Source organism: Gobio gobio (genome assembly GCF_949357685.1).
Source record: "Gobio gobio genome assembly, chromosome: 14".
Lineage (NCBI taxonomy): Eukaryota > Metazoa > Chordata > Actinopteri > Cypriniformes > Gobionidae > Gobio > Gobio gobio.
Genome location: NC_137107.1, coordinates 22421153 through 22443161, shown reverse-complemented (window position 1 = coordinate 22443161; position 22009 = coordinate 22421153). Strand labels below are relative to the sequence as shown.

Below are 22009 nucleotides of genomic sequence, written 5' to 3'. Positions count from 1 at the left end.
TATATACAGGTTTATTTAAAATGGCAACATTTTATGTAAAATTCACATTAAATATCAAAATTTCTCAGTTGAATTCCTGGTGAAAGCATGAATGCTCATAGTTTAGTGGAAGATTGCTGCCATCTACTGGAAAACAAACACTTTTGCTAGTTCTCAATGAATAGTTTGTGCATGAATGTTAGATGCAATTACTCTTGCTATTTGTGTTTAGGCTGTAATGTGGCATAGCTGTAATATTTGTACAGTTTTACTATCATCAGCCTTTAACAAATAAAAAACAATAATAATATCATGAACATAATGATGGGGTAGAATGGACTGGACATCATATAAAACAACAACAACAACAACAATAAAAATAAAACATCAATGCATTACAAAAATAAAACAGTACGAGTGTTTCCACAACTTAGACTGATAATGTGTAGTGCTAAACCTTGATACAAGGGGCACCAAGTAAAATCTTGCCTAGGGCAGCAAATTGGTCAGGGCCGGCCCTGTATGCAGCAAAGCATTTGTGAAGCCACAACACGCACAACCTTGAGGCGGATGGGCTACAACAGCAGAAGACCCCACCGGGTACCACTCATCTCCACTACAAATAGGAAAAAGAGGCTACAATTTGCACAAGCTCACCAAATTTGGACAGTTGAAGACTGGAAAAATGTTGCCTGGTCTGATGAGTCTCGATTTCTGTTGAGACATTCAGATGGTAGAGTCAGAATTTGGTGTAAACAGAATGAGAACATGGATCCATCATGCCTTGTTACCACTGTGCAGGCTGGTGGTGGTTGTGTAATGGTGTGGGGGATGTTTTCTTGGCACACTTTAGGCCCCTTAGTGCCAATTGGCCATCGTTTAAATGCCACGGCCTACCTGAGCATTGTTTCTGACCATGTCCATCCCTTTATGACCACCATGTACCCATCCTCTGATGGCTACTTTCAGCAGGATAATGCACCATGTCACAAAGTTCGAATCATTTCAAATTGGTTTCTTGAACATGACAATGAGTTCACTGTACTAAAATGGCCCCCACAGTCACCAGATCTCAACCCAATAGAGCATCTTTGGGATGTGGTGGAACGGGAGCTTTGTGCCCTGGATGTGCATCCCACAAATCTCCATCAACTGCAAGATGCTCTCCCATCAATATGGGCCAACATTTCTAAAGAATGCTTTCAGCACCTTGTTGAATCAATGGCACGTAGAATTAAGGCAGTTCTGAAGGCGAAAGGGGGTCAAACACAGTATTAGTATGGTGTTCCTAATAATCCTTTAGGTGAGTGTATATGCAATCTGGAATTTCTTGTGAGATTACCGCACACCGTTTTCCCATCTGGTTTAAGTTGGACATACAAAATGACAAGAGGACAATTAACCTTTTTGCCCACAAAATTTCATAAATATGACCGCACCTTTACACAGGATCATTGTGGACATACTGCAATGCAATGGAGATTTAAAGGAAGTTGACTTGAAAAGTGCAAGATGGACCAGATGTTGAAAAATCATTCCACGTATAAAAGAAACATTAAACCAGCTTTGTGGCTGGTCTTTGCTGGTTTAAGCTGGTCTCCTAGCCTGATCAAAATGGTGTTCAGCTAGGTAGTCTGCCTGCCTCATCCGATGACCAAAACAGGGTCAATAAACCTTTAAAGGTGAGACTATGACTATCAACATGACTTTTCCATCACAGGTTAGAGAAATATGGCAAAGTTTGTGAAAAATACGATTTATGGATCTCTTCATTTTAAAATAAGAAAATGTGCAACCATCTTTAATTCGAGTACATTCAAACAGCAAATCATGGGAGAAAGTTTGCTTTAAATCAGGTACAAACTGTACGATTCTGCCGCCCAAGATAAATTTAGGGATCATTCAAGATTTACAATTAATTTTCTACACAATGATACAGCCTCCAATGAAATTGTGGCTGTGAAATTTTTCCTCACAGTCACGCAGTGTGACCGCTCGTACATGCGGTCAAGGGCACCAGTGGGACCAAAGACTTGGCAATGATGTGTATCATACGGTCTGACTGATGAAGTCACATAGTGTTTCATGACTTTTACCCAAGATCTTATTGGGATCATGTACAAAAACCATAAAGGGCTGGAAAAAAACGTACAGTATGTGCTGGTTTAAATGAAGCTTATACCACCAGATCCCCACAATAGAAAGCTTCTTACAGCCCTGCATTCATCCCATGTGTTTTTTGAGTGTGGTAAACCTCTGGAACAATGTCATCTACAGAAAAAGCATTGACTGGGGTCATTTTTCTTTCCGATCAGATGCCTTGAACAGATACTACATGAAAGATTGAGATCTGAGGTTATTTCCTGTAAAAAATAGTGTAAATGCCAAAAGAGAGTGTAGAGGCCATAAAACCACTTCAAAAAATATACTCAAAATACCACAGGGATAAAGGAAAGGAAATCTTTCAGTCGCCTGGTTTTCGTTTCAGTCTTTGAAGAAGGAAGTCTTGTCTTTTCTCTGCAAGGAGCTCTTGAATTCTTTTATTATGCGTTTTCTCAAGGAACGGTGCTCGCTTTTTGGGGACAAAGTGGTTGAGCGCAACCTCATTCGGATTGACAATCCTGTAGGGCACGTCGATGGAGTTATTCTCCTTTTTGTCTTCTGACCGATGGAGGCTGACTATGGCTGGAGGGCTAGTTGTGGCATTAATGTTTGGCGGTAGCGTTGTCATAACCGTTGTCTGGATGTTTTCATTCTCAGGTGTGCTTGTATACTGTGGAGTGGTTGGCCAAGGCTCTGCAGACGATGAGATAAACTCATGAGATTCGGATTCTGAGAAGTGTTCAATTGAGCCATCGGTCCAGGTTTCGTAATCGTAGAAGGGGGCGCTAGTTTCCTCTTCGTAGTCAAGTGTGCTGGGACGCTTAGTGTCCACAGTGACAGAACCAGTGGTGAAAGTGATTGTGGTTCTTTGTTTTAGGGTCATCGGGTTCAGAGTGGTTGTGTGGCCCCAAGATGTGGGGTTGGCGCTGATGTTTCTCCATCTGCTGACTGATGGTGTGATTGTTGTGCTGGGTTTCTGAGAGGTCCTGTACAGCTGTGTCATGTGAACGGGAGCAGTTGCAGTGGGCATTATGGGAGGGGCAATAGTGGTATTGATCCAGGGTCTAGTCAGGTTGAATTCAGAGGTGTAGTTTCCCTCGTTGCAAGACTTGCAGCACATCTGCCTGTAGCCAGGGTTGGAGCAGTACTTACTGAGAACCTCCATCCGACAGAACCCAGACTTGTCTCCTTTACACCGGGACCCTGAAAGATAAACAATAATAATGATCAAAAAAACAATAATAAAAAAAAAAAAAAAAAAAAAAAAAAAAATATATATATATATATATATTTTTTTTTATATATATATATATACACTGATCAGGCATAACATTATGATAGGTAACACTGATTATCTCTTCATCACGGCACCTGTTAGTGGGTGGGATATATTAGGCAGCAAGTGAACATTTTGTCCTCAAAGTTGATGTGTTGTAAGCAGGAAAAATGGGCAAGCGTAAGGATTTGAGCGAGTTTGACAAGGGCCAAATTGTGATGGCTAGATGACTGGGTCAGAGCAGCTCCAAAACTGCAGCTCCTGTGGAGTGTTCCCGGTCTGCAGTGTCTAACAAAAGTGGTCCAAGGAAGGAACAATGATGAACCAGCTACAGGGTCATGGGCGGCCAAGGCTCATTGATGCACGTGGGGAGCGAAGGCTGGCCCGTGTGGTCCGATCAAACAGATGAGCTACTGTAGCTCAAATTGCTCAAGAAGTAAATGCTGGTTCTGATAGAAAGGTGTCAGAATACACAGTGCATCACAGTTTGTTGCGTATGGGGCTGCATAGCCACAGACCAGTCAGGGTGCCCATGCTGACCCCTGTCCACTGCCAAAAGTGCCAACAGTGGGCATGTGAGCATCTCAACTGGACTATGGAGTAATGGAAGGTGGCCTGGTCTGATGAATCACGTTTTCCTTTACATCACGTGGATGGCCCCACCTCGCAACTTACATGACTTAAAGGATCTGCTGCTAACATCCTGGTGCCAGATACAACAGCACACCTTCAGGGGTCTAGTGGAGTCCATGCCTCGACGGGTCAGGGCTGTTTTGGCAGCAAAAGCGGGGACCACAATATTAGGATGTCATAATCATTATTCATTAAGTCATAATGTTATGCCTGATCGATATATTTATATATATATATATATATATATATATATATATATATATATATATATATATATATATATATATATATATATATATATATATATATATATATATATATATATATATATATATATATATGTGACATCAATACAATATTACAAAATAAAAAGATAAAATTAGGAAAAGAAAATTTTACAATTACTAAAAAATAATATAATATAATAATAGTAAAAAATAATGAAAGAAGAAAATGAAAGAAGCAGAACACCAGACAATGTGAAAAAAGTGCAATGCAAATACAGTTAGTCACACTAAGCAAAACAGCAACATAAAATTATAGAGCAAGATATTCACAGGGTTTAAGTATTCAATATATTAGTTGACCCTTTATTCCCATAAACACAGCAGACAAGAAACCACATCGTTACATAGAGACTTCCTGTCAAATATAGAGTGTATACAAGACAACACATACAACTTTTCTCAGTACAATGTAAACTGCTTTGAAATGTCACACCATTCACAGTTTAGTAAACATTTTGGTAAAACATCTCAACACCATCAAATCCATTGAAAAACGGACAATTTGAGGACTATAGTTATAAAAAAAAAGGAAAAATGGCACATCCTGGATTACATTTAAACAATCACATAACATAACCGCACACACTGTAATGTTATTTAATGCTACACTCTGAAATGAAAGAGCCATGACAAATAAGACCTACAGAGGCCAGCATTCAGCAGAGATCTGACTACAGGCCACATGCTGCCTTCAACACCCTATCGGATATCACTTTAAACCAGGTTTAATTACTTCAAATAATGTGTCCAGATGTGAGATGGTTCGAATATGTAATTCCAGAAACGTGCTTGAAGAACAGTCGAAAACAAATGCTACCATTAGTGCTTATTATTGAAAAGCTTGTATTGACATCTCGTGTGTTTAAATAAAAGAGGATTTTCAGCCTAGACCCTGTTATATTTCTTTCAGTATCTCAGATGTACAAACATTTCCATTAAAAAAACAACAGGACCACACAAACCCACACACACGTCTGGTTTACTATCTTTGTGGTGACTCTCCATAGACGTGATGGTTTTTATACTGTACAAACTGTATATTCTATCCCCTTACACTAACCCTACACCTAAATCTACACATCACAGAAAACTTTCTGCATTTTTACATTTTCAAAAAAACTCATTCTGTCTGATTTATATAAGCTTATTTCCACATGGTGATCTCAATTTAGTGCCCATGAGCCTATGTGAAGTCCCCACCAGGATAGAAACGCACGCACGCACACACTTTATAATCCTTTAAAATATAATTGTAACTTTAAATACTCTTTTCATCATGATATATACTATATATGTATCTCAAATCATTACTTCCCAGGCAAGGAAACATTGCCTGTAAGGTCAAAATACATAGATAAATACAATATATTACTTTTGTTACTGGTGTAAGAGATAACAGTCATTTAATATGTTATTAACGTTACTAAGTATGTTCAACATCATTTAATATATACACATAATTGCTGTATAGTTTTAAAAAAGGTCTTTAGACATCGTCTGCATCGCTAAAGCTTTGACTCACAATCATACAGCAGTGAGAGACTGTGATATAATCGAAAATCCGAGGAGCAGCAACTGTCTACACTCCCTTAGCTGTAAACATCCATATTCGGTTGTTGTTCTTTTCTTTAGATGCCTCTTTTCGAAATTCAGTGGGCATGCAAACGTAAACTCGTGTCCCTTCAACCTTAAATAAGGCAAAAATGTCTGATGTGAGTACAAACTACGCAGAAGCATGAGGTATTTTTTATCCTTCAATACGACATCAAACGCCGACACACAACCGATTTATAAAATAAAATGCGAGTGTTAAAGCGTGCACCATCATCATATAGAAAAAAAATATTGGGTAAAAAAAAGAATGAAACATCTCCATAAAAGTTGCTTTTTGGGATTCCTCATATACTCAGTTCTTAAGCCATTTTTCAAGAAAATATATACAAAAATACATGACATTTAACAGTCAAAATAAAGAAAGATTATGGCCCACAGTGCCATTTTAGTGATATATTCTTTATGCTCTATATTGTATACGTATTGAATTGACGAATTGACTGAAAAGCTCCAGTTACTGGCGGTACCGGACTAACTCCCTCATACATGAGTTTGTTTCATAGAGTTTGTTGAATGATTCACCCTGGAAGTCGTTGCAACAGTCATATCCGTATTACCTGACGTAGCACAACCATCATGGCTTCTCAAAACAAGGCCCCTTCCGCACTTTTATGCCGTGTTTTGCCCTCAGCCCTGCAGAAGACCATGTACAGAGCGAACAAGGGCAGAGGAAAGAAACAGCCCGCGGAATTCCCTCGAACGAAGGAAGTATTAAGACTCTAAAAGGGACAGAAAAGCGCTCAAGGCAAAGTGTAACAGAGCCATAGTGTAAGAGAGAGAGGCAGGGTCCAGGAAAGAGCAGCCATGCAGCACACAGCAGGCTGAGGACTGGAGACGGGACGTTTACTTGAGGAGATCTTGGGCGCTGGGAACTCAGGGTCAGCTCTGGAGAGCCACTGGATGAGGAAGTTCCCTCTGTCATCTGGGAGGGGGGATTTAAGAACGGGGTTATTTTGGTTTTAAAGCAGTTTTAAGTGAATTCTGAGGCACTGTACAGCTCACAGTGGACACTCACTTGGACACGGTGACAGCAGACATGGTCTGATGTTCTCAGGTTTGGTGTCCATGCAGATGCCGATGGCATTATCCGGGGTGCTGCACATGACCTGCCGCTCCCGAGTCCCGTTACCACACGTCACTGAGCACTGCACATACATACACACACATATTAACATATAGCAGAATGTGACAACAACACTGATTAACTTTACAGACTACATTATGTAAAAAAATAATAATAGCATGATAGTACGAGAATGACTGTTTTGGGAATGTTTTGAGAATAAGGTTGTTCCAGTACATTAGGAGATAAAAGTATCCATATTTTAATAATAAAATCGAAAGTACAAGAAAAAAAAAGTCAGAGCATTAAAGTCACAGTAAGTCAAAGGGGACACACTGGACGTAAAAATGAATCTAAAATGGGCTTTCTTTCTTCTGTGAAATGTAAAAGCCATTTTAAGGAACGTCTCAGTGTTTTTTGTTAAGGCAATATAAGTCAGTGGTGACTGAAACTGCTTGGTTACCAACATTCTTTAAAATATAGGTGACCCATGCTGGCAAAATGAGACGCAATGAGCAATTTTTAAAAAACGAGTTGTTGTTAAAAAACCTTCAAAATGATGTATGATTTATTGGAATCAAAAAATGACTGAGCTACACGTTTGAAGTCAAAAGAGTCAGCAAAGTCGATTTTGAGATACATTTAGTTAATGTTTTCTGAAGGTTCCAAAACAAAATCGCCTAGAAACCATACCTTAAAATCGCTGGTAATAACACCAAATTTGGCACACACCAAGTCAAAACCCATATCCATAGGAGAATATATATTCAACTTTTTTTCCATGATACCACAATTGTTTGATTAACATTAAAGGTCCCGTTTTTCGTGTTTTTTTGAAGCTTTGATTGTGTTTACAGTGCGCAATATAACATGTGTTCATGTTTCGCGTGTAAAAAAACAGTATTTTTCACACAATTTACTTATCTGTATACCGCTGTTTTCACTGTCCTCAAAACGGCTTGAAAGATTTCCCTGTTCTATGAAGTCCCTCCTTCAGAAATACGTAACGAGTTCTGATTGTGCCAGCGGTTCCCGTGTTGTGATTCGACAGCAGCTTAGCGCACGCAGAGCGCACGTTACCGGAAAGGTCACGCCTCTTACCATAACGGGGATGCATGCGCTCAATGATCTCTAAGTACAGCGTCCCTGGGAAAGCCAAACAAAGGTGACTTGACTCCGGGATGAAAATAACAGCGTCTCGACGACATGGCGACAAACAAACTCTACAAACGCAACCGAACGCAACACTTCCTCTACTCCACGCGGGAGCAACAAGACCACGCCCCCTTTTTCGCGTACTCTTGTGGGCGGAGGTTAGTCGACAAACTGTTCTACTGACGTAATTAAAGCAGGATGTACAGAGATGTAGTCCCAACCAGCCGTTCGCTGTAGGCTTTGAAGGGGAACTTCTGTTAAATAAAATATCTCGCTTGGCATTGAACTTTGAGCTTTATAATTTTACAGGTATTATATATGCTCTAACAGCAACATTACACACTAACTAAAGTTTGAAAAATGGGATCACGAAGAACAGGACCTTTAATGAGACAGACAGCCTATACTGTATATTAAGACCTACTGTAATGAACGGATCTAATATAATGCTACACATCAGATGTTTTTCCCCAACAGTAAACTAAATGTTCACTTAAGACATAACAGATAATGTTTGCGTGAATACTCGCCAAGACAGATCTGGGTATGTGTATATCGGGATCATGCGCGTAAGATTGTTTTGTTTACATCAGGATGTGTTTAAAAATCACATTTCACTGGTTCATAATCATGCTATCGAGAATGCACTATAAATATTTACCAAGTTGGAATGATGCACTTTAAAACGATACCAAACTCGTGCTGAGGGGAAGCAGCAGTCGTCAAGAAGTGAGCAGAGAATAACGTTAATTTTCATGGACAAAGCAAAGGTCTTTGAAAACAAATAAAGATACGTTTAGATGTTTAATTGGTATTTGGAGCATTGGGATCGCTAGACAAGGGCTTAATGTACAATTTTTTGTGAAAACCTCAAATTCGAGTCGTTTGAAATGAAGCCTCAGTGCGCATTCAGACTCATTTTGACAGCACGGGTCACATATTTTGTGTTCCATAGGGAAAAAAATTTAAATAATGTTAAATAGGTGTGGAATGACACGAGGGTAAGTTAATAATCACCGAATTTTCAGTTTTGGAGGAACTATCCCTTTAAGGGGAACTAATTACATATCATTGTACCTTTAGGGATAGGGATGCACCAATGTTTTATTATTATTTATTATGCAAACTATTTTGTCTGAAAATTAGCACTAAACACTAAAATCAATTTTAAATGCTACAAGTGAATTTAGACATCAATTTAAAAATTTACAGTAAATGTAAAATGGTTATTCATTTTGGGATTTGCAAAACATTGCATTTAACAGTTGTATTATTTGTGTTTCTAAAACTTTGAGCATTAGATGGTGACAAAATATGGGAAATGAGCATGTACAATTAGATATCCGCTCATACTTACCTGAGACCAAGGTCCAGTTCTCCACTGTGCGGGACATAGGTGGCGATTACAGGGTCGCCGTCCTTCAGGCCGGTCGTCGTTGCAATATTTGGCATTGATGGCTTTGTATGAACCGTCCAGTTCAGGTCTCACACAGCGCACGGGTCGAGTCTGAGAACCGGTCTTACCACATGATTTACTGCACTCCTCCCATTCTCCTGTCACCCAGCTGATATACACAATACACACGTAAAACATTTTCACAGACCCCCACATCCATACACCATCATCCGTCACTCATTGTGTGTATTCAAGTACAATTGTATGATATTGGTTTGAAAACGACCACATGGTGAACCTCATTTGCTTACATTGGTTCTGAGCACTCCTTCTGGTTGCAAGCTCGACTGATGGCGCGGGGTTTGGGTATGTTGGCGCAGAGTGTGCGGTGTACCATTTTGCCATCCGACTTCCTCCGGCATCCAAAACGTGTGTATTGTTTCCCTGCAAGCCAGACAAATAGACAAAACGCCACAATACAAGCTGTTGTGTCCTACGGTTCATCCAAGTTTCAATCAAAGCTCATGTCTGTCAGGGTTGTGCACCGTTCAGAGTTGAACTGAGAATTAAATTCTTTTAACAACTTTCCTCAATTTGAATTGGTACCAAACAGAATATAGAATTTCAATTAAAATCTTAATATAAGACTATTACAATGTTTATTTTAAAATTAATATTTAATTGTCATTCTTAACTAAATTCAAATTTTTGAAGTCTATTGAAAGTGAATTGAAAAGGAGAAATATTCTTCTATATTGTTTGTACCTCCGCCACATGGCTTGGAACAGTGCGACCACTTCCTGAGAGCCCACTCGAAGTAAATTGTGTCGTCCTGAGGCAGGGTGTTCTCCATTGATGAAAGCGGGTCTTCTGGCAGGATGTATTTGTATGAAAGCGTGACTTTAGAAATGCTCTGTGACTGAACCTGGAGAAGATGTTTGATATTGGAGAAGTATGTTAAAATACATTCTATTGACTAGCCTTATTGCTATCATGTGATTTAACCTTAATTGTACTTACATTTACATTTAGGCATAGTTAAGCCAAAAATGAAAATTCATTTTACTTCATTTACTCTCCCTCATGCCATCTTCAATGTATATGACTTTCTTTCTTCAGATAAACCAAAACTAAAATTTGTAGGAAAATAATCAATCTCTGTGAGTCTATATAATGCCATTGAATGGGTGCCGCCCGGTTGGCGCTTGAACAATGTTCAATCAATATTTTCTGAAGCAAAACGATGGATGTGTATAAGAAAAATACCCAGTTCTGTCATGAAACTCTAGATGGCGCAGGCTGATGGGTCCTTGCAAACTTCTGACAATTACATTGTTAACTACACAGCACCAGCTGATTGGTTCCCGTTGCGTTTGCAGTTTGCTGTGCACATTCAGAGTTCCTCTGAAACCCTCCACCTTCCCCAGCTCCACCTGTATAGATCTGCTACTGGTAATTTAATATATGCTATTTGTGCTGCAGCACGTCTTACATTCTCACAGCAGTGTGTCTGTGTATGTACAGTATTGACTTGTGAAAACGCCTTTAGGCAGAAGTAATGGTTTATATATTTTCCTCACACACCTATCGTCTCGCTTCAAAAGACATTGAGTCATCCACTGGGGTCGTATGGATTACCGTGACGATTGTTGTGTGTGGTTTTTCAAGCATCAACCGAGCAGCACCCATTCACTTGCATTATATGGACTCACAGAGATGGATTATTTTCCTAAAAATCTTTGTTTGTGCTCATCTGAAGAAAAACATATACATTAGGGATGACAGGAGGGTGATTAAATGATGAGAACATTCTCATTTTTGGGTGAACTACCATCCAACTAGTAGTATTTAGAAATGCACTACAAGTGCCCATATTATCCCTGAACTTCCTTAAGGCTTAGTTCTGGATTTATAGTTGGCTACTTTGGTCATTTTGGCTGATATAATGCTCATTCTCACCATTATGAGAACTCCATATTTGAGTGGTCCGGTGGTCTGGACAGTCTCCATGTCATCATTGTTAGCATACTCCCACGCCACACCTTTCTCGATTACTGTACGTGACTCAGGAAAATCGCCCTCGTCATTCAGGAAGAGATGATCTGTGGCCTGGTTCTTCACCGCTAGCAGAGGACAATTTAAAGGATTAGTTCACTTCAAAATGAAAATTCTCTGATATTTTACTCATCCAAGATGTTCATATCTTTCTTTCTTCAGTCAAAAATAAGTTTTTTGAGTAAAACATTCCAGGATTTTTCTCCACATCATAGACTTGGCAACCAAAATGTTGAAGGTCCAAATCAATGCAGTTTCAAAGTGCTTCGAAGGGCTTCAGAGGCTCTGCATGATCCCAGACTAGGAATAGGGTCTTATCTAGCAAAAAGTAAAATGTAAATAAAAATAAATATTTATATACTTTTTAACCAAAAAAGCTCATCTTGCGCTGCTCTGCGACGTGCCACGGATTGCGCAATCACGTCGGAAAGGTCGCGCTAGACGTAGGCGGAAGTACCGCCCCAAGCGAACGTGCGAGTACTAATACGTACAAACGGCCTTTACCGAAAAAACCCTAAATCTTCGACTTCAAAATCGCCCGACATCGTTGTATTACTTTTTTTTTTTTGCTAAAGAACGTTTGTATTTGTCTTCGCACGAGCACTTTGTAAACACGGGGGCGGTACTTCTGCCTAAGTCTAGCGTGATCTTTCCGACGTGATTACGCAATCCTTGGCACGTCGCAGATCAGTGCAAGATGAGCAATTTAGGTTAAAAAGTATTTTAATTTTTAATTTTTTTTAAAATGACCGATCGTTTCGCTAGATAAGACCCTATTCCTCGGCTGGGATCGCGCAGAGCCTCTGAAGCCCTTCGAAGCCCTTTGAAACCGCATTGATTTGGACCTTCAACATTTTGTTTGCCATGGAAGCCTATGATGTGGAAAAAAAATCCTGGAATAACTTAATTTCTTTTCAACTGAAGAAAGAAAGACATGAACATCTTAGATGAGATGGGGGTGAGTAAAATATCAGGAAATTTTCATTTTGAAGTGAACTAATCCTTAAACATTAGGACAATCTCGACGCAATGCACCCGGTGGGAAAAAACAAAGATCAGTCTTCATCAAGCTGATTTTATATGCCTTTCTTGTACCTATAAATCACAATTTTGGAAGGTATTACTTCTAAGTAGCCAAGGTGCTTCACGGCCACTGAGCTGGAGTTCTTAATGTTCTCAGTGCCAGGAGGAGCCCAAACCTCTCCATCAATAACAAACAGTGGGAGGTCGGACACTTGTATTATGAGGGCCAGTGTCAGGGTAATTAATCACACTGCCATTTGCTGAGAAGGAGCTTCTACCTAGAATATGTGGAGTTCCTTTGAATTCACGGATCTGTATGTGGCGTGCTCCTCTAGGAATCTCCAGGATCTTCAGAAAACCTAGGAATGAAATTCACAAAATGAGAATTGATTTTCTGATTATGATGAAAACATTGAGTGACCTGCTCATGGAGTCTGCAGCGAGGGCAGAAGCTCACCTGGTTTCCTTGTGCTGCGGGTGAAGTTTCCTTTGACAATCTTGCAGGTGGAGTTGTCTCCTCCACACATGCCACACTTATCGTCCTCTAGCTCCGAGGCTATAACATTGTCACAGCCCACTTTCTGTGCAGAGAGCAGTGTTTAAGATAACCAGGAATATATAGAGAGATGTATGTCCAACTTAGGTGATGACCTTAGATGAGCTGAGCAGATTCACAGAAAGGTTATTTTATAAAACTTCTTTGCTGGACATTTTTTTGGGAATTCATACAAGGCGCATTTTTTTTCATTTTTTAAAAGGTTTCTCTCATGAAGAAATTATCAGTAGACCTACTTTTGAAAAAAAGATTTAAAATTACATGAGTGACATGCAATAAAGCTGATTTATTATGTATGGAGTGAGTCGCCACTTGAGGCGTTCTATGAGATGACCAGCCGAATACTACTAAATTCATCAGTAACAATCATGGGTGATTAATAGGCAAATAAATGCTACAAAACGTTTTTTTTTAAAAGTATTTTTTCTTGTTTTTTTCCCCCAGTAAAAACATCCTCAAAATAAAAATTATATTAATACAAAATTATATATACAAAATTTGAAAAACAGGGTATTTCTTCATTTATGGTTCTTGCAAAAAGACTGATTCTTCAGAGGTGGAAACTGGATATTGTTCCAACATTTGATGTGCTGCAGAGTGAACTAGTGAACATTATTCATATTGAGAAGTTACGATTTATCAATAACGACAAGCTGGAAATATTTAGGAAAATATGGAAGCCTGTATTAGATCATTTTGTAATATGATAATACTGGGTCTTATACGTCATTACATATTTGTTACTCTTAATTTACTCATCTGATGTTATCACTGTGATCTGTCTGGAACTCCTCTATTCTATGTATCAGGAATACTTATCTATAACTAGAGTTGCTTCACTTTTATGTATTTGGTATACCGTGCTATTGTTTCCATTTTGGACCTCTGTTCAGTAAAACCAAAGTAAAATAAAATAAAAAATTCTTCAAAATTATGTATACAGTATATATATATATTAGGGCTGTCAAAAGATTAATCGCATCCAAAATAAAAGTTTGTGTTTACATAATATATGTGTGTGTACTCTGTTAATTATTATTTATATATAAATACACACACATTCATGTATATATTTAAGAAATATTTGCATGTATATTCTGTATATACATTTATATAATCTATAATATATATAAATATAAATGTTTTATATATAAAAATAATATTTTTTTCTTAAATATATACATGCTTGTGTGTGTATTTATATATAAATAATAATTAACAGAGTACACACACATATATTATGTAAACACAAACTTAACACAATACATATACACACACACACAAACACATAACTTTTCTGAAGTATGTTTAAAAATGTTCAATATTTTTACTTTTTACAAACAAGACAAAATTTGCCGTCCAAATCCAGAATGTCAGTGTTTTTCTCTTTCACCACTTGCGTAAAAATCCCTGGCTGAATTACCTACTATTTTTTGACAAACACCAAGGCCATGTGGTAATTGAATTGCCGTCCTAATCCACATCACTGAGTTATGGAAGTTTGTTTTGTTTCCGGCGCAAAAAAAAAAAAAAAAAATAGGTAATTGCAACACAATTCAGACTTTTTTTCTCAGAATTGCGTGATATAAAGTCAGTTTTTTCCCTCAGAATTGTACTTTATAACTCAGAGTTTATATCTCACAATTCTGCTGACTTTATATCTCGCGATTCTGAATTTATTCACACAATTCTGACTCTATATCTCGCAATTCTGAGAAAAAAGTCGCAATTATCTTTTAAAATGTTTTATTCTGTGGCAGAAGCAAGTTTCCATACTGATTGTACAAGAAGAGATCGATTAAAAATGTACTATTTAAATCCTTTTTGACCACTGCCAAGCACCGTACAATAACTGTTCGACTGCATTTTAAAGATCTAGCCTACACTTTTATGTTTTTTTTACTTTTATATCACCACACAAGAAAGAGAAGAAAAGCATGTAAACATTTGACATGGGCCATTATTATGACAGTAATTATATACGTTAAAAACAGCCATCCTCATGTAAATAAGAGACTGTATTAACTTATTGCTACGTTCCACATTTTTTAAATTATATCCATAATTCTGAGATAAAAAAACAAGACAAAACCATTTCAGCTATTAGCGCATCTACCTTCAATTTTTAAACAGGAGACTAAATAAACAAATAATAAATAGGATATTATTTTCCTATTATTAAAGTAAATATGAATTATTTGTATTAGTCCAAGCATATGCCAATTTATTTACAGCAATCAAGTGACTGACCACGTGAGCAGTGCGTTTCCAGAACGTAGAATCACAAAACTCGCTCCTCCAACAGGAATAAATTATAAAAAAGATTTATCACTGGGGTGCCATGCAAATTTATTTTTACATTCGCATGAGAAACAATTACCGTCCGAATAGGGCTAATGAAAGTTATTTCTGGGAAATATTTCTCCATTTAAATTTGGAGTCTTTGCTTTTGTGTGGTGCAGCAACCATAGCAATAGATGTCCTTTTAAAGGCTAAGACAACATTATGTATGTATGGTATGTTAGTCCTAAACTCAATCCTAATTCAAACCAGTTTGCCAATAAAATCAATAAACGTCAATAAAGTTAAAGGTAGGAAACACTCTTGAGCACACAACTGCATGGAAACAATCACAGATCCTCTCTTTCCCTTACTGAGTACCAGTGCCAGTACAAATTCAAACCCATCCTTTTCATATCCCTCTCAGATTATAAGGCAATACATCTTGGAATGCACTTTATCTTTTAATTCCAGTAGCAAAACATTGAAATCGAAGGATCTACTTCATCAATCTGCCCTACCCACAGGACATCACAGTCATGTATTCCACCAATAACAGAACAAGCTAAAAACAGACCATTCAACACAGTGTTCTGTTCAACACTTTAACTGGCAATAAGGAGTGGAAAGGCCTCAGAAAGCTGATTAGACCTGATATTATTCATTCAATGGCATTTTGGAGCATGAACTTCAGTGATGGATGGTTTGTGTGGGTGCGTTTGAATAACCTTTACCTCACACTCCCCACGCACACACACGCTGTAAGGGTCTTTGTAGGAACAACGTGTGCCATCATGCACCATTCTCTTCATGGACACAACGTCTCCGGTCTCTTTTGACTGGCAGTATAGTTGACATCTCTCGTCAGCTGTCCAAAAAAACAGACCACAGACAAATTCATACAATTCGTTTTTGTAGCTATTTGTATGCGAGGTGCAGTTTCACACATATATTTTTGTATGCTAGCAATGAAATGATTAATAATAAGGTATGAGCAACTTCAGAAATATACAAATGTGTACAAAACCTTTTTAAGTATAATATAATTAATGGAATTGATAGGCTGTTGTTTTATTGTATTTTAATGAGATTGATTCAATATGTTCACTGCACCACTTTTAATGAACACCTAGTTGGACATTTTAATTGTTTCTATGACATTTGTGGTGTGTTTTGAAGTATTCCTCAAGCTGACACTTTAGAATGTTAATAGTTTTTGCTTACATTTTTGTTTCAAAACATCTGTATATAACAGTATAACTTCGACTGGACAATTTAATTAATGACATAATATTAAAATGTAATTATACATTGTTTTTATCAACTTTCTGTTCACCAAAGAATTCTGCGGAAAAAAGGATCAGGGAAACTGTTTTAAACATTGATAATGTTTCTTGAGCAGCAAATCATCATATTAGTATGATTTCGGAAGAATCATGTGACACTGAAGACTGAAGTAATGATGCTGAAAATTCAGCTTTGCCATCACATGAATAAATTACATTGATTTAGTAAGAATGCCAGTGTTATCAGAGTTGGGGCATAGTGATAATGATTTTTGAGCAATGTATCATAAAAGAAGGTGTCTGCTACACAAATAATCATTAATAATGATAAAGAAAGATTCTGCAACCACTGCAGAATTGTCCGTACTGTGTACAGAAAGCAAGACTGTTTCTCCTCTCAGCAGCGGATATTAGTTACCTGCGTTCCTTCCTTCTACTGTAGCAGTAATTCGGCCCCAGTGGATAACTGGAGATGCCATTGCTGCTTAATCACATTTCCATGTGTCTTTCTTCCAACCGCTGCTGTCCAACGCTTGGCTGATGCCCTTCTCAGTGACTGGGCCAAACCTTTGGCGAATGTGTCCAAAAAGCTACTCCAGTTGAGTAACAACCCTATTAATCTAAATTCTTAATGTTGACGTGACCAAATAAAGACATAAATAATGAGACAATAATCCTGAAGTAGAGAATCCTAGCCAAAAAAATAAAATAAAACATTGATACAGACCAGTATCCATTTTTCCCCCAGAATGAGTTTTGGTTTCATCCTTTCCATTAATGAAATTTCCATTCTCTTTGTTGCTGTTCTGCATTGAGGTTTTCATGGAACAGCATAAAAGAAGAAATCTCGGTAAGACTTTAAAATAAGGTCTAATTTGTTAACATTGGTTAATGCATAGACAACGAATAATACATTTTTACAGCATTTAACCTTTGTTAATGTTAGTTAATATTCATGTTTCATGCATTAACTAACATTAACTTTTGATCTTAAAAAATATTAGTAAATGTTGAGATTAATATTAACTAAGATTAATAAATGCTGTAGATGTACTGTTCATTGTTATGCTAACAAGTGTAGTTAACTCTTTCCACGCCAGTGTTTTTTTTCTTTTCTAAGTTGCCAGCCACCGCCAGCATTTTTGATCATTTTCACAAAATGTTAATGAATATTTTGTTGTTTGAATATCTGAACATGCAATATATCAAAATAAATAACAGAGCCTCTTTATTCTAGCTTCATGCATTCTTTATTTATAAACACTTATGGGTAAGTTTTAGCCTGGATGCCAGCCGAACTTAGCCCCGCACACACCATTGTGGAATAACTATGCGCGAGCTGTTCAAATTGTCAGGGCGAGCTGTATACGATGATGGACAGATGATCAACAGTGGCGTAATCATCCACGTCACCAAAGAGCGCGTGGGTTGAATTTGCAGAGAACTTGTTTGTATATGCATTCACCTTTATTATAGCCGCATTTCCACCGCAGGAACTTTCCCCAGGAACTAGGAACTTTGGGGTGGTACTCGGTGTGTTTCGACCGCAGGAACCAGGGTCTAAATGAAGTTCCGGGTAAATATTTCCCCCTCCGAACAGCCCTGCTCCCAATGTAGTACTTTTTCAAAGTTCCGGAACTTTCGGGGGTGGGCGCTGAACGTGCTGATCGGTTGAGCTCACGCAGCATTTATTTCAACCGGCATTTTTAAAAGTCTTTTGCGAGGTTCGTTCTTCGTTCAGTAAATATGAGACTTGCTCTTTCTGTCCAATGGCGCGCGTTCGTCTCAGCCATCTCACGATCAATGTCCGTAATAGCTGATGATAAACTATGTTGTCTTATTTTGAATCTAGCTTTACGAGCTTTCAGAATACGCTTTAGTATAAGTGTTTGTCTCTTTTCCGCCGTTTTGTTAATTACATCTTTAGTAAACCAATACATAACCAGCAAAAGCAGCGCTGCTTGAATAATACTTACAAGTCCATACTTGTTATTGTTGCAGACAGTGTCGCGCAAAAATGATTACTGTCCGTCGCTGACTGGGAGGAACAGACTAATTTGCCTAATCTTCACGGTACTTTAGACCATAGTGGAAACGCAGACAGTAGCAGGTCTGGGGGAAAAAGTTCCTGGTACAAATTGTTCCGGGTAATTTCGGTGGCTTATTTCTCTCAAAAATTATGATCATGTTGGTAAGTACTCTGTGTATCCTTAAATTCTTTTTACAACACTGGCAAAGATCGTTTACACTCATCTTCTTCTTCTACTTCTTCCAGCGTGCGTGCAGTTGAGTTCTGTTGACAACTATGCGTTACTCAACATACGTCACTTACTCCGTTGCTCTGATTTGTTGTAGGTCTATCCAATTGAGTGCAGAGGCATTTTCTTTCCTGGCTCGGTTGAAACACGGCCTATAATAACAGCCCAATGGAGCAGTATCAAGACTCATATTCTGACTAGAATTTGAGTATGACGACGTCAGGCTAGGTAAGTTTCATAAAAAAGCAACATTTTGAGCAAAAATCTGAGAAAATTGCTGAAAAAAATCCAGATTGGATTCAGAACGATGATCAAAACCAGATGGAGTAGATCGAGTCCATCAACACCTTCATTGCTTCACAGCCCTATAGCTCGTCCTGGGTAGACATCTCATTCAGTAACGTTATGCAGTTTTGATTTATATGCTGTTTAATGTTGATGATTGTGTTACTTTACATATGCATATGAAACATGACTGTGTTCTTCTTCCACAAGGGAGTTAGGCGTCACGCCATTTGTTTTCAGGCGGACCGTAAGAGAAAGCAACACACACGTCTCGCGGACATCCTGTAGAATTCAACTGATCAAATCACGACTTCGAAACTCCTGAAGTGTTTCCAGAAAAGTGTGCCATATGCAACAGACTTTCAGCCTACGGTCCGTGGGCGTGACGTCTGAGGCTAAGACTACATAGCCTATTCTATTGCTTGTTTCTGCTTCTTCTTCGTCTGTGTTTTGGTCAGGAGATTTAGTACCCCTTTAGAAGATGTGTCATAGCCCCCCCTACCGTATAAAAGTGAAAACACAATACATTTCGTACATTTCGGTCAATGGCAGGGACAGAGTTAACTAATGTTAACAAATTAAACTTGAAAATGAAGTTACTAGAATGCAAAAAAAATAAAAAAGTGGTTCTATATGCCCCATACAATAACTACCTTGAACACGGATTACGGGGTGAGGAAATTTATTCTTAGCTCGTATGCTATGGAAGCATTTACAGAAAAAGTTGCTTTGTGAATAATATTTAAAAAGCACATTCCTTTGAATGAAAGATGAACATGGTCCAACACACATGGTAGACATCAGAAAGCATTCAAATGAAAAGAATAACATGCAAGTGTGCCAATGTTTTTCTCACCTTCAACAAAAGTGGAAAATGATTAAATAGCTTTGACTCACGTTCGGGATGCTCGTAGGGCAGCCAATGGTGTTTGGTGCCTTCATGCTCAAAGTGGGGGTTCCACATCTTGCACTGCTCCTCTCTGAAGTCAGCCAGGGACTTTGCACACTCCTCCATGTTACAAAGCTGGAACTCATAGTTGTTTCCATAACAAGTGCGGCCCCCATTGGCCGGACTACAACACAGAACAGGTATGTTCAAGTCAGCAGAGGAGAAAGGTGAGGGGGCGATCAATGTGAAGACACTCACATTGGGTTGTTACACGCTCGAGTGCGGAACCGTACTCCACCACCACAGGTCCGAGAACAGGAACCGAACTTGGTCCACTGACCCCAGTGGCCATCCTGCCTAAGAATGTCTGGTGTCAGCTTGATACAGTGACCCTTAAAACAGTGCTAGAGAAATAGAGAGAGAAAAGAAAGTAGAAGATAAAAGTGCTGTCTGTTATTTTGGTTGTGTAATGTAGAGTCGAAGGTTTACAAATCCAACCTTTCCTGTTGCACACTTGGTCCCGTCGATAGGAGGGCCCTTCTTGGTCTTGCAGAAGAAAGGGTTCTCTGGGTGGCTGCACCACAGCTGCTTGCAAGGATCGTAGGTGCTGTACTAAAAGAAACAGTCATGCTCGCATTCATACACGCAGCTTGTGACAACTAAAGATCATGAGACCAGTTCAGATTACATGGTTGTATCGTGGCAGGGAAATAGAAAAAGTGACAGAGGACTTGTGTTTGTTTAAATGGTTGTCAGAGATTTGTTACTTCTTATATAAAATGCTGTATAGGCCCAGTTTCACAGGTTGGGTCTTAGTTCAATTAGGGCGTTTAGGCAGCTTTATAAACATCTTGAGACAAAACAGTGGCACTGACATATTTTAAGATATCTCAGTGCAAGTGACTTTCAGTTAAAACAGCTCAAACATACAGTTTAGTCCTGGACAAGCTTAGGGCTTTGTGAAACCGGGGGATAAAGTGGGGTCCAAGAGTCTGGAAATGTTGCTATTTTGCATTATTTTTTATTACTTTATAACTTTTTTTTATCTTTATTTCATAACAGGAAACCATTAAGAACAATGGGCAAAATGTTCTCTTATTACATGTGTCAGATATGAGTCACCAATCCAGAATACTGAAAGCACAAGTCATACATGCTGTGAATGAGAAATACATCTACAGCAACCTAGTTAATAATTCATTCTATTAAAATAATAATAAAGAAGTAAACTGACTCTGATTTAAAGTAAAAAGAAAAATGATTAAAATAAATAAATAATAAATGATGCCTTGGCTTAGCCTGTCTAATGTGTTACTTTTCTTTATTATAAATTATATAATAACCATACCCTCTCAGAACCCCCCCCCCCCCCCCCCCCCCCCCCCAAAAAAAAAGTTTTCCACCGGGGTAGTAACCTTAAAGGGACAATTTTGTACCTTTATTTACCAATAAAAGTTCATAGTAATACCTAATGGTTACATTTAAAATAAGGTACAAAATTGTCCCTTTAAGGTTAATGACAAACTGTTGTACCCCTAAAAAAATATATAAGAAACTGTCAAATCTGAAGTTCACAAGAATGGTTTGAGAATGATCCAAAAAGTCTTGTGCTTCAATGGAAGCAAGAACATTTGATCATCTGTTCAAAGAGTTATATTAGAAATAATACAGAAACTTAAAGGGATAGTATACCCAAAAATGAAGATTCTGTCATGTTGTTCCAAACCTGTAAGACTTTCGTTCATATTTGGAATACAAATGAAGATCTTTTTAATGAAATCTGAGAGATCATTCATTCCATTGACAGCCTAAGCAACTACCACTTTCAAGCTCCAGAAATGTAGTGAAGACATAATTAAATGTGTTTACTA

General features: G+C 38.2%; 1 protein-coding gene across 2 annotated transcripts in view; it reads right to left on the bottom strand.

Moving 5' to 3' along the window:
- adamts2a (ADAM metallopeptidase with thrombospondin type 1 motif, 2a) overlaps positions 1-22009 on the bottom strand; it is a 124171-nt gene continuing 102162 nt past the window's right edge. For both annotated transcript variants that reach the window (XM_079835547.1, XM_079835548.1), the window contains 13 exons: positions 20637-20750; positions 20397-20542; positions 20147-20322; positions 16155-16288; positions 13042-13165; positions 12863-12943; positions 11466-11629; positions 10272-10431; positions 9818-9950; positions 9468-9675; positions 6908-7037; positions 6740-6814; positions 1-3285 (listed from right to left, as the gene is read on the bottom strand). In XM_079835547.1, the coding sequence (XP_079691673.1) occupies positions 2444-3285; positions 6740-6814; positions 6908-7037; positions 9468-9675; positions 9818-9950; positions 10272-10431; positions 11466-11629; positions 12863-12943; positions 13042-13165; positions 16155-16288; positions 20147-20322; positions 20397-20542; positions 20637-20750 (2487 nt within the window). In that variant the 3' untranslated portion in view covers positions 1-2443. The remainder of the gene's footprint in view (positions 3286-6739; positions 6815-6907; positions 7038-9467; positions 9676-9817; positions 9951-10271; positions 10432-11465; positions 11630-12862; positions 12944-13041; positions 13166-16154; positions 16289-20146; positions 20323-20396; positions 20543-20636; positions 20751-22009) is intronic.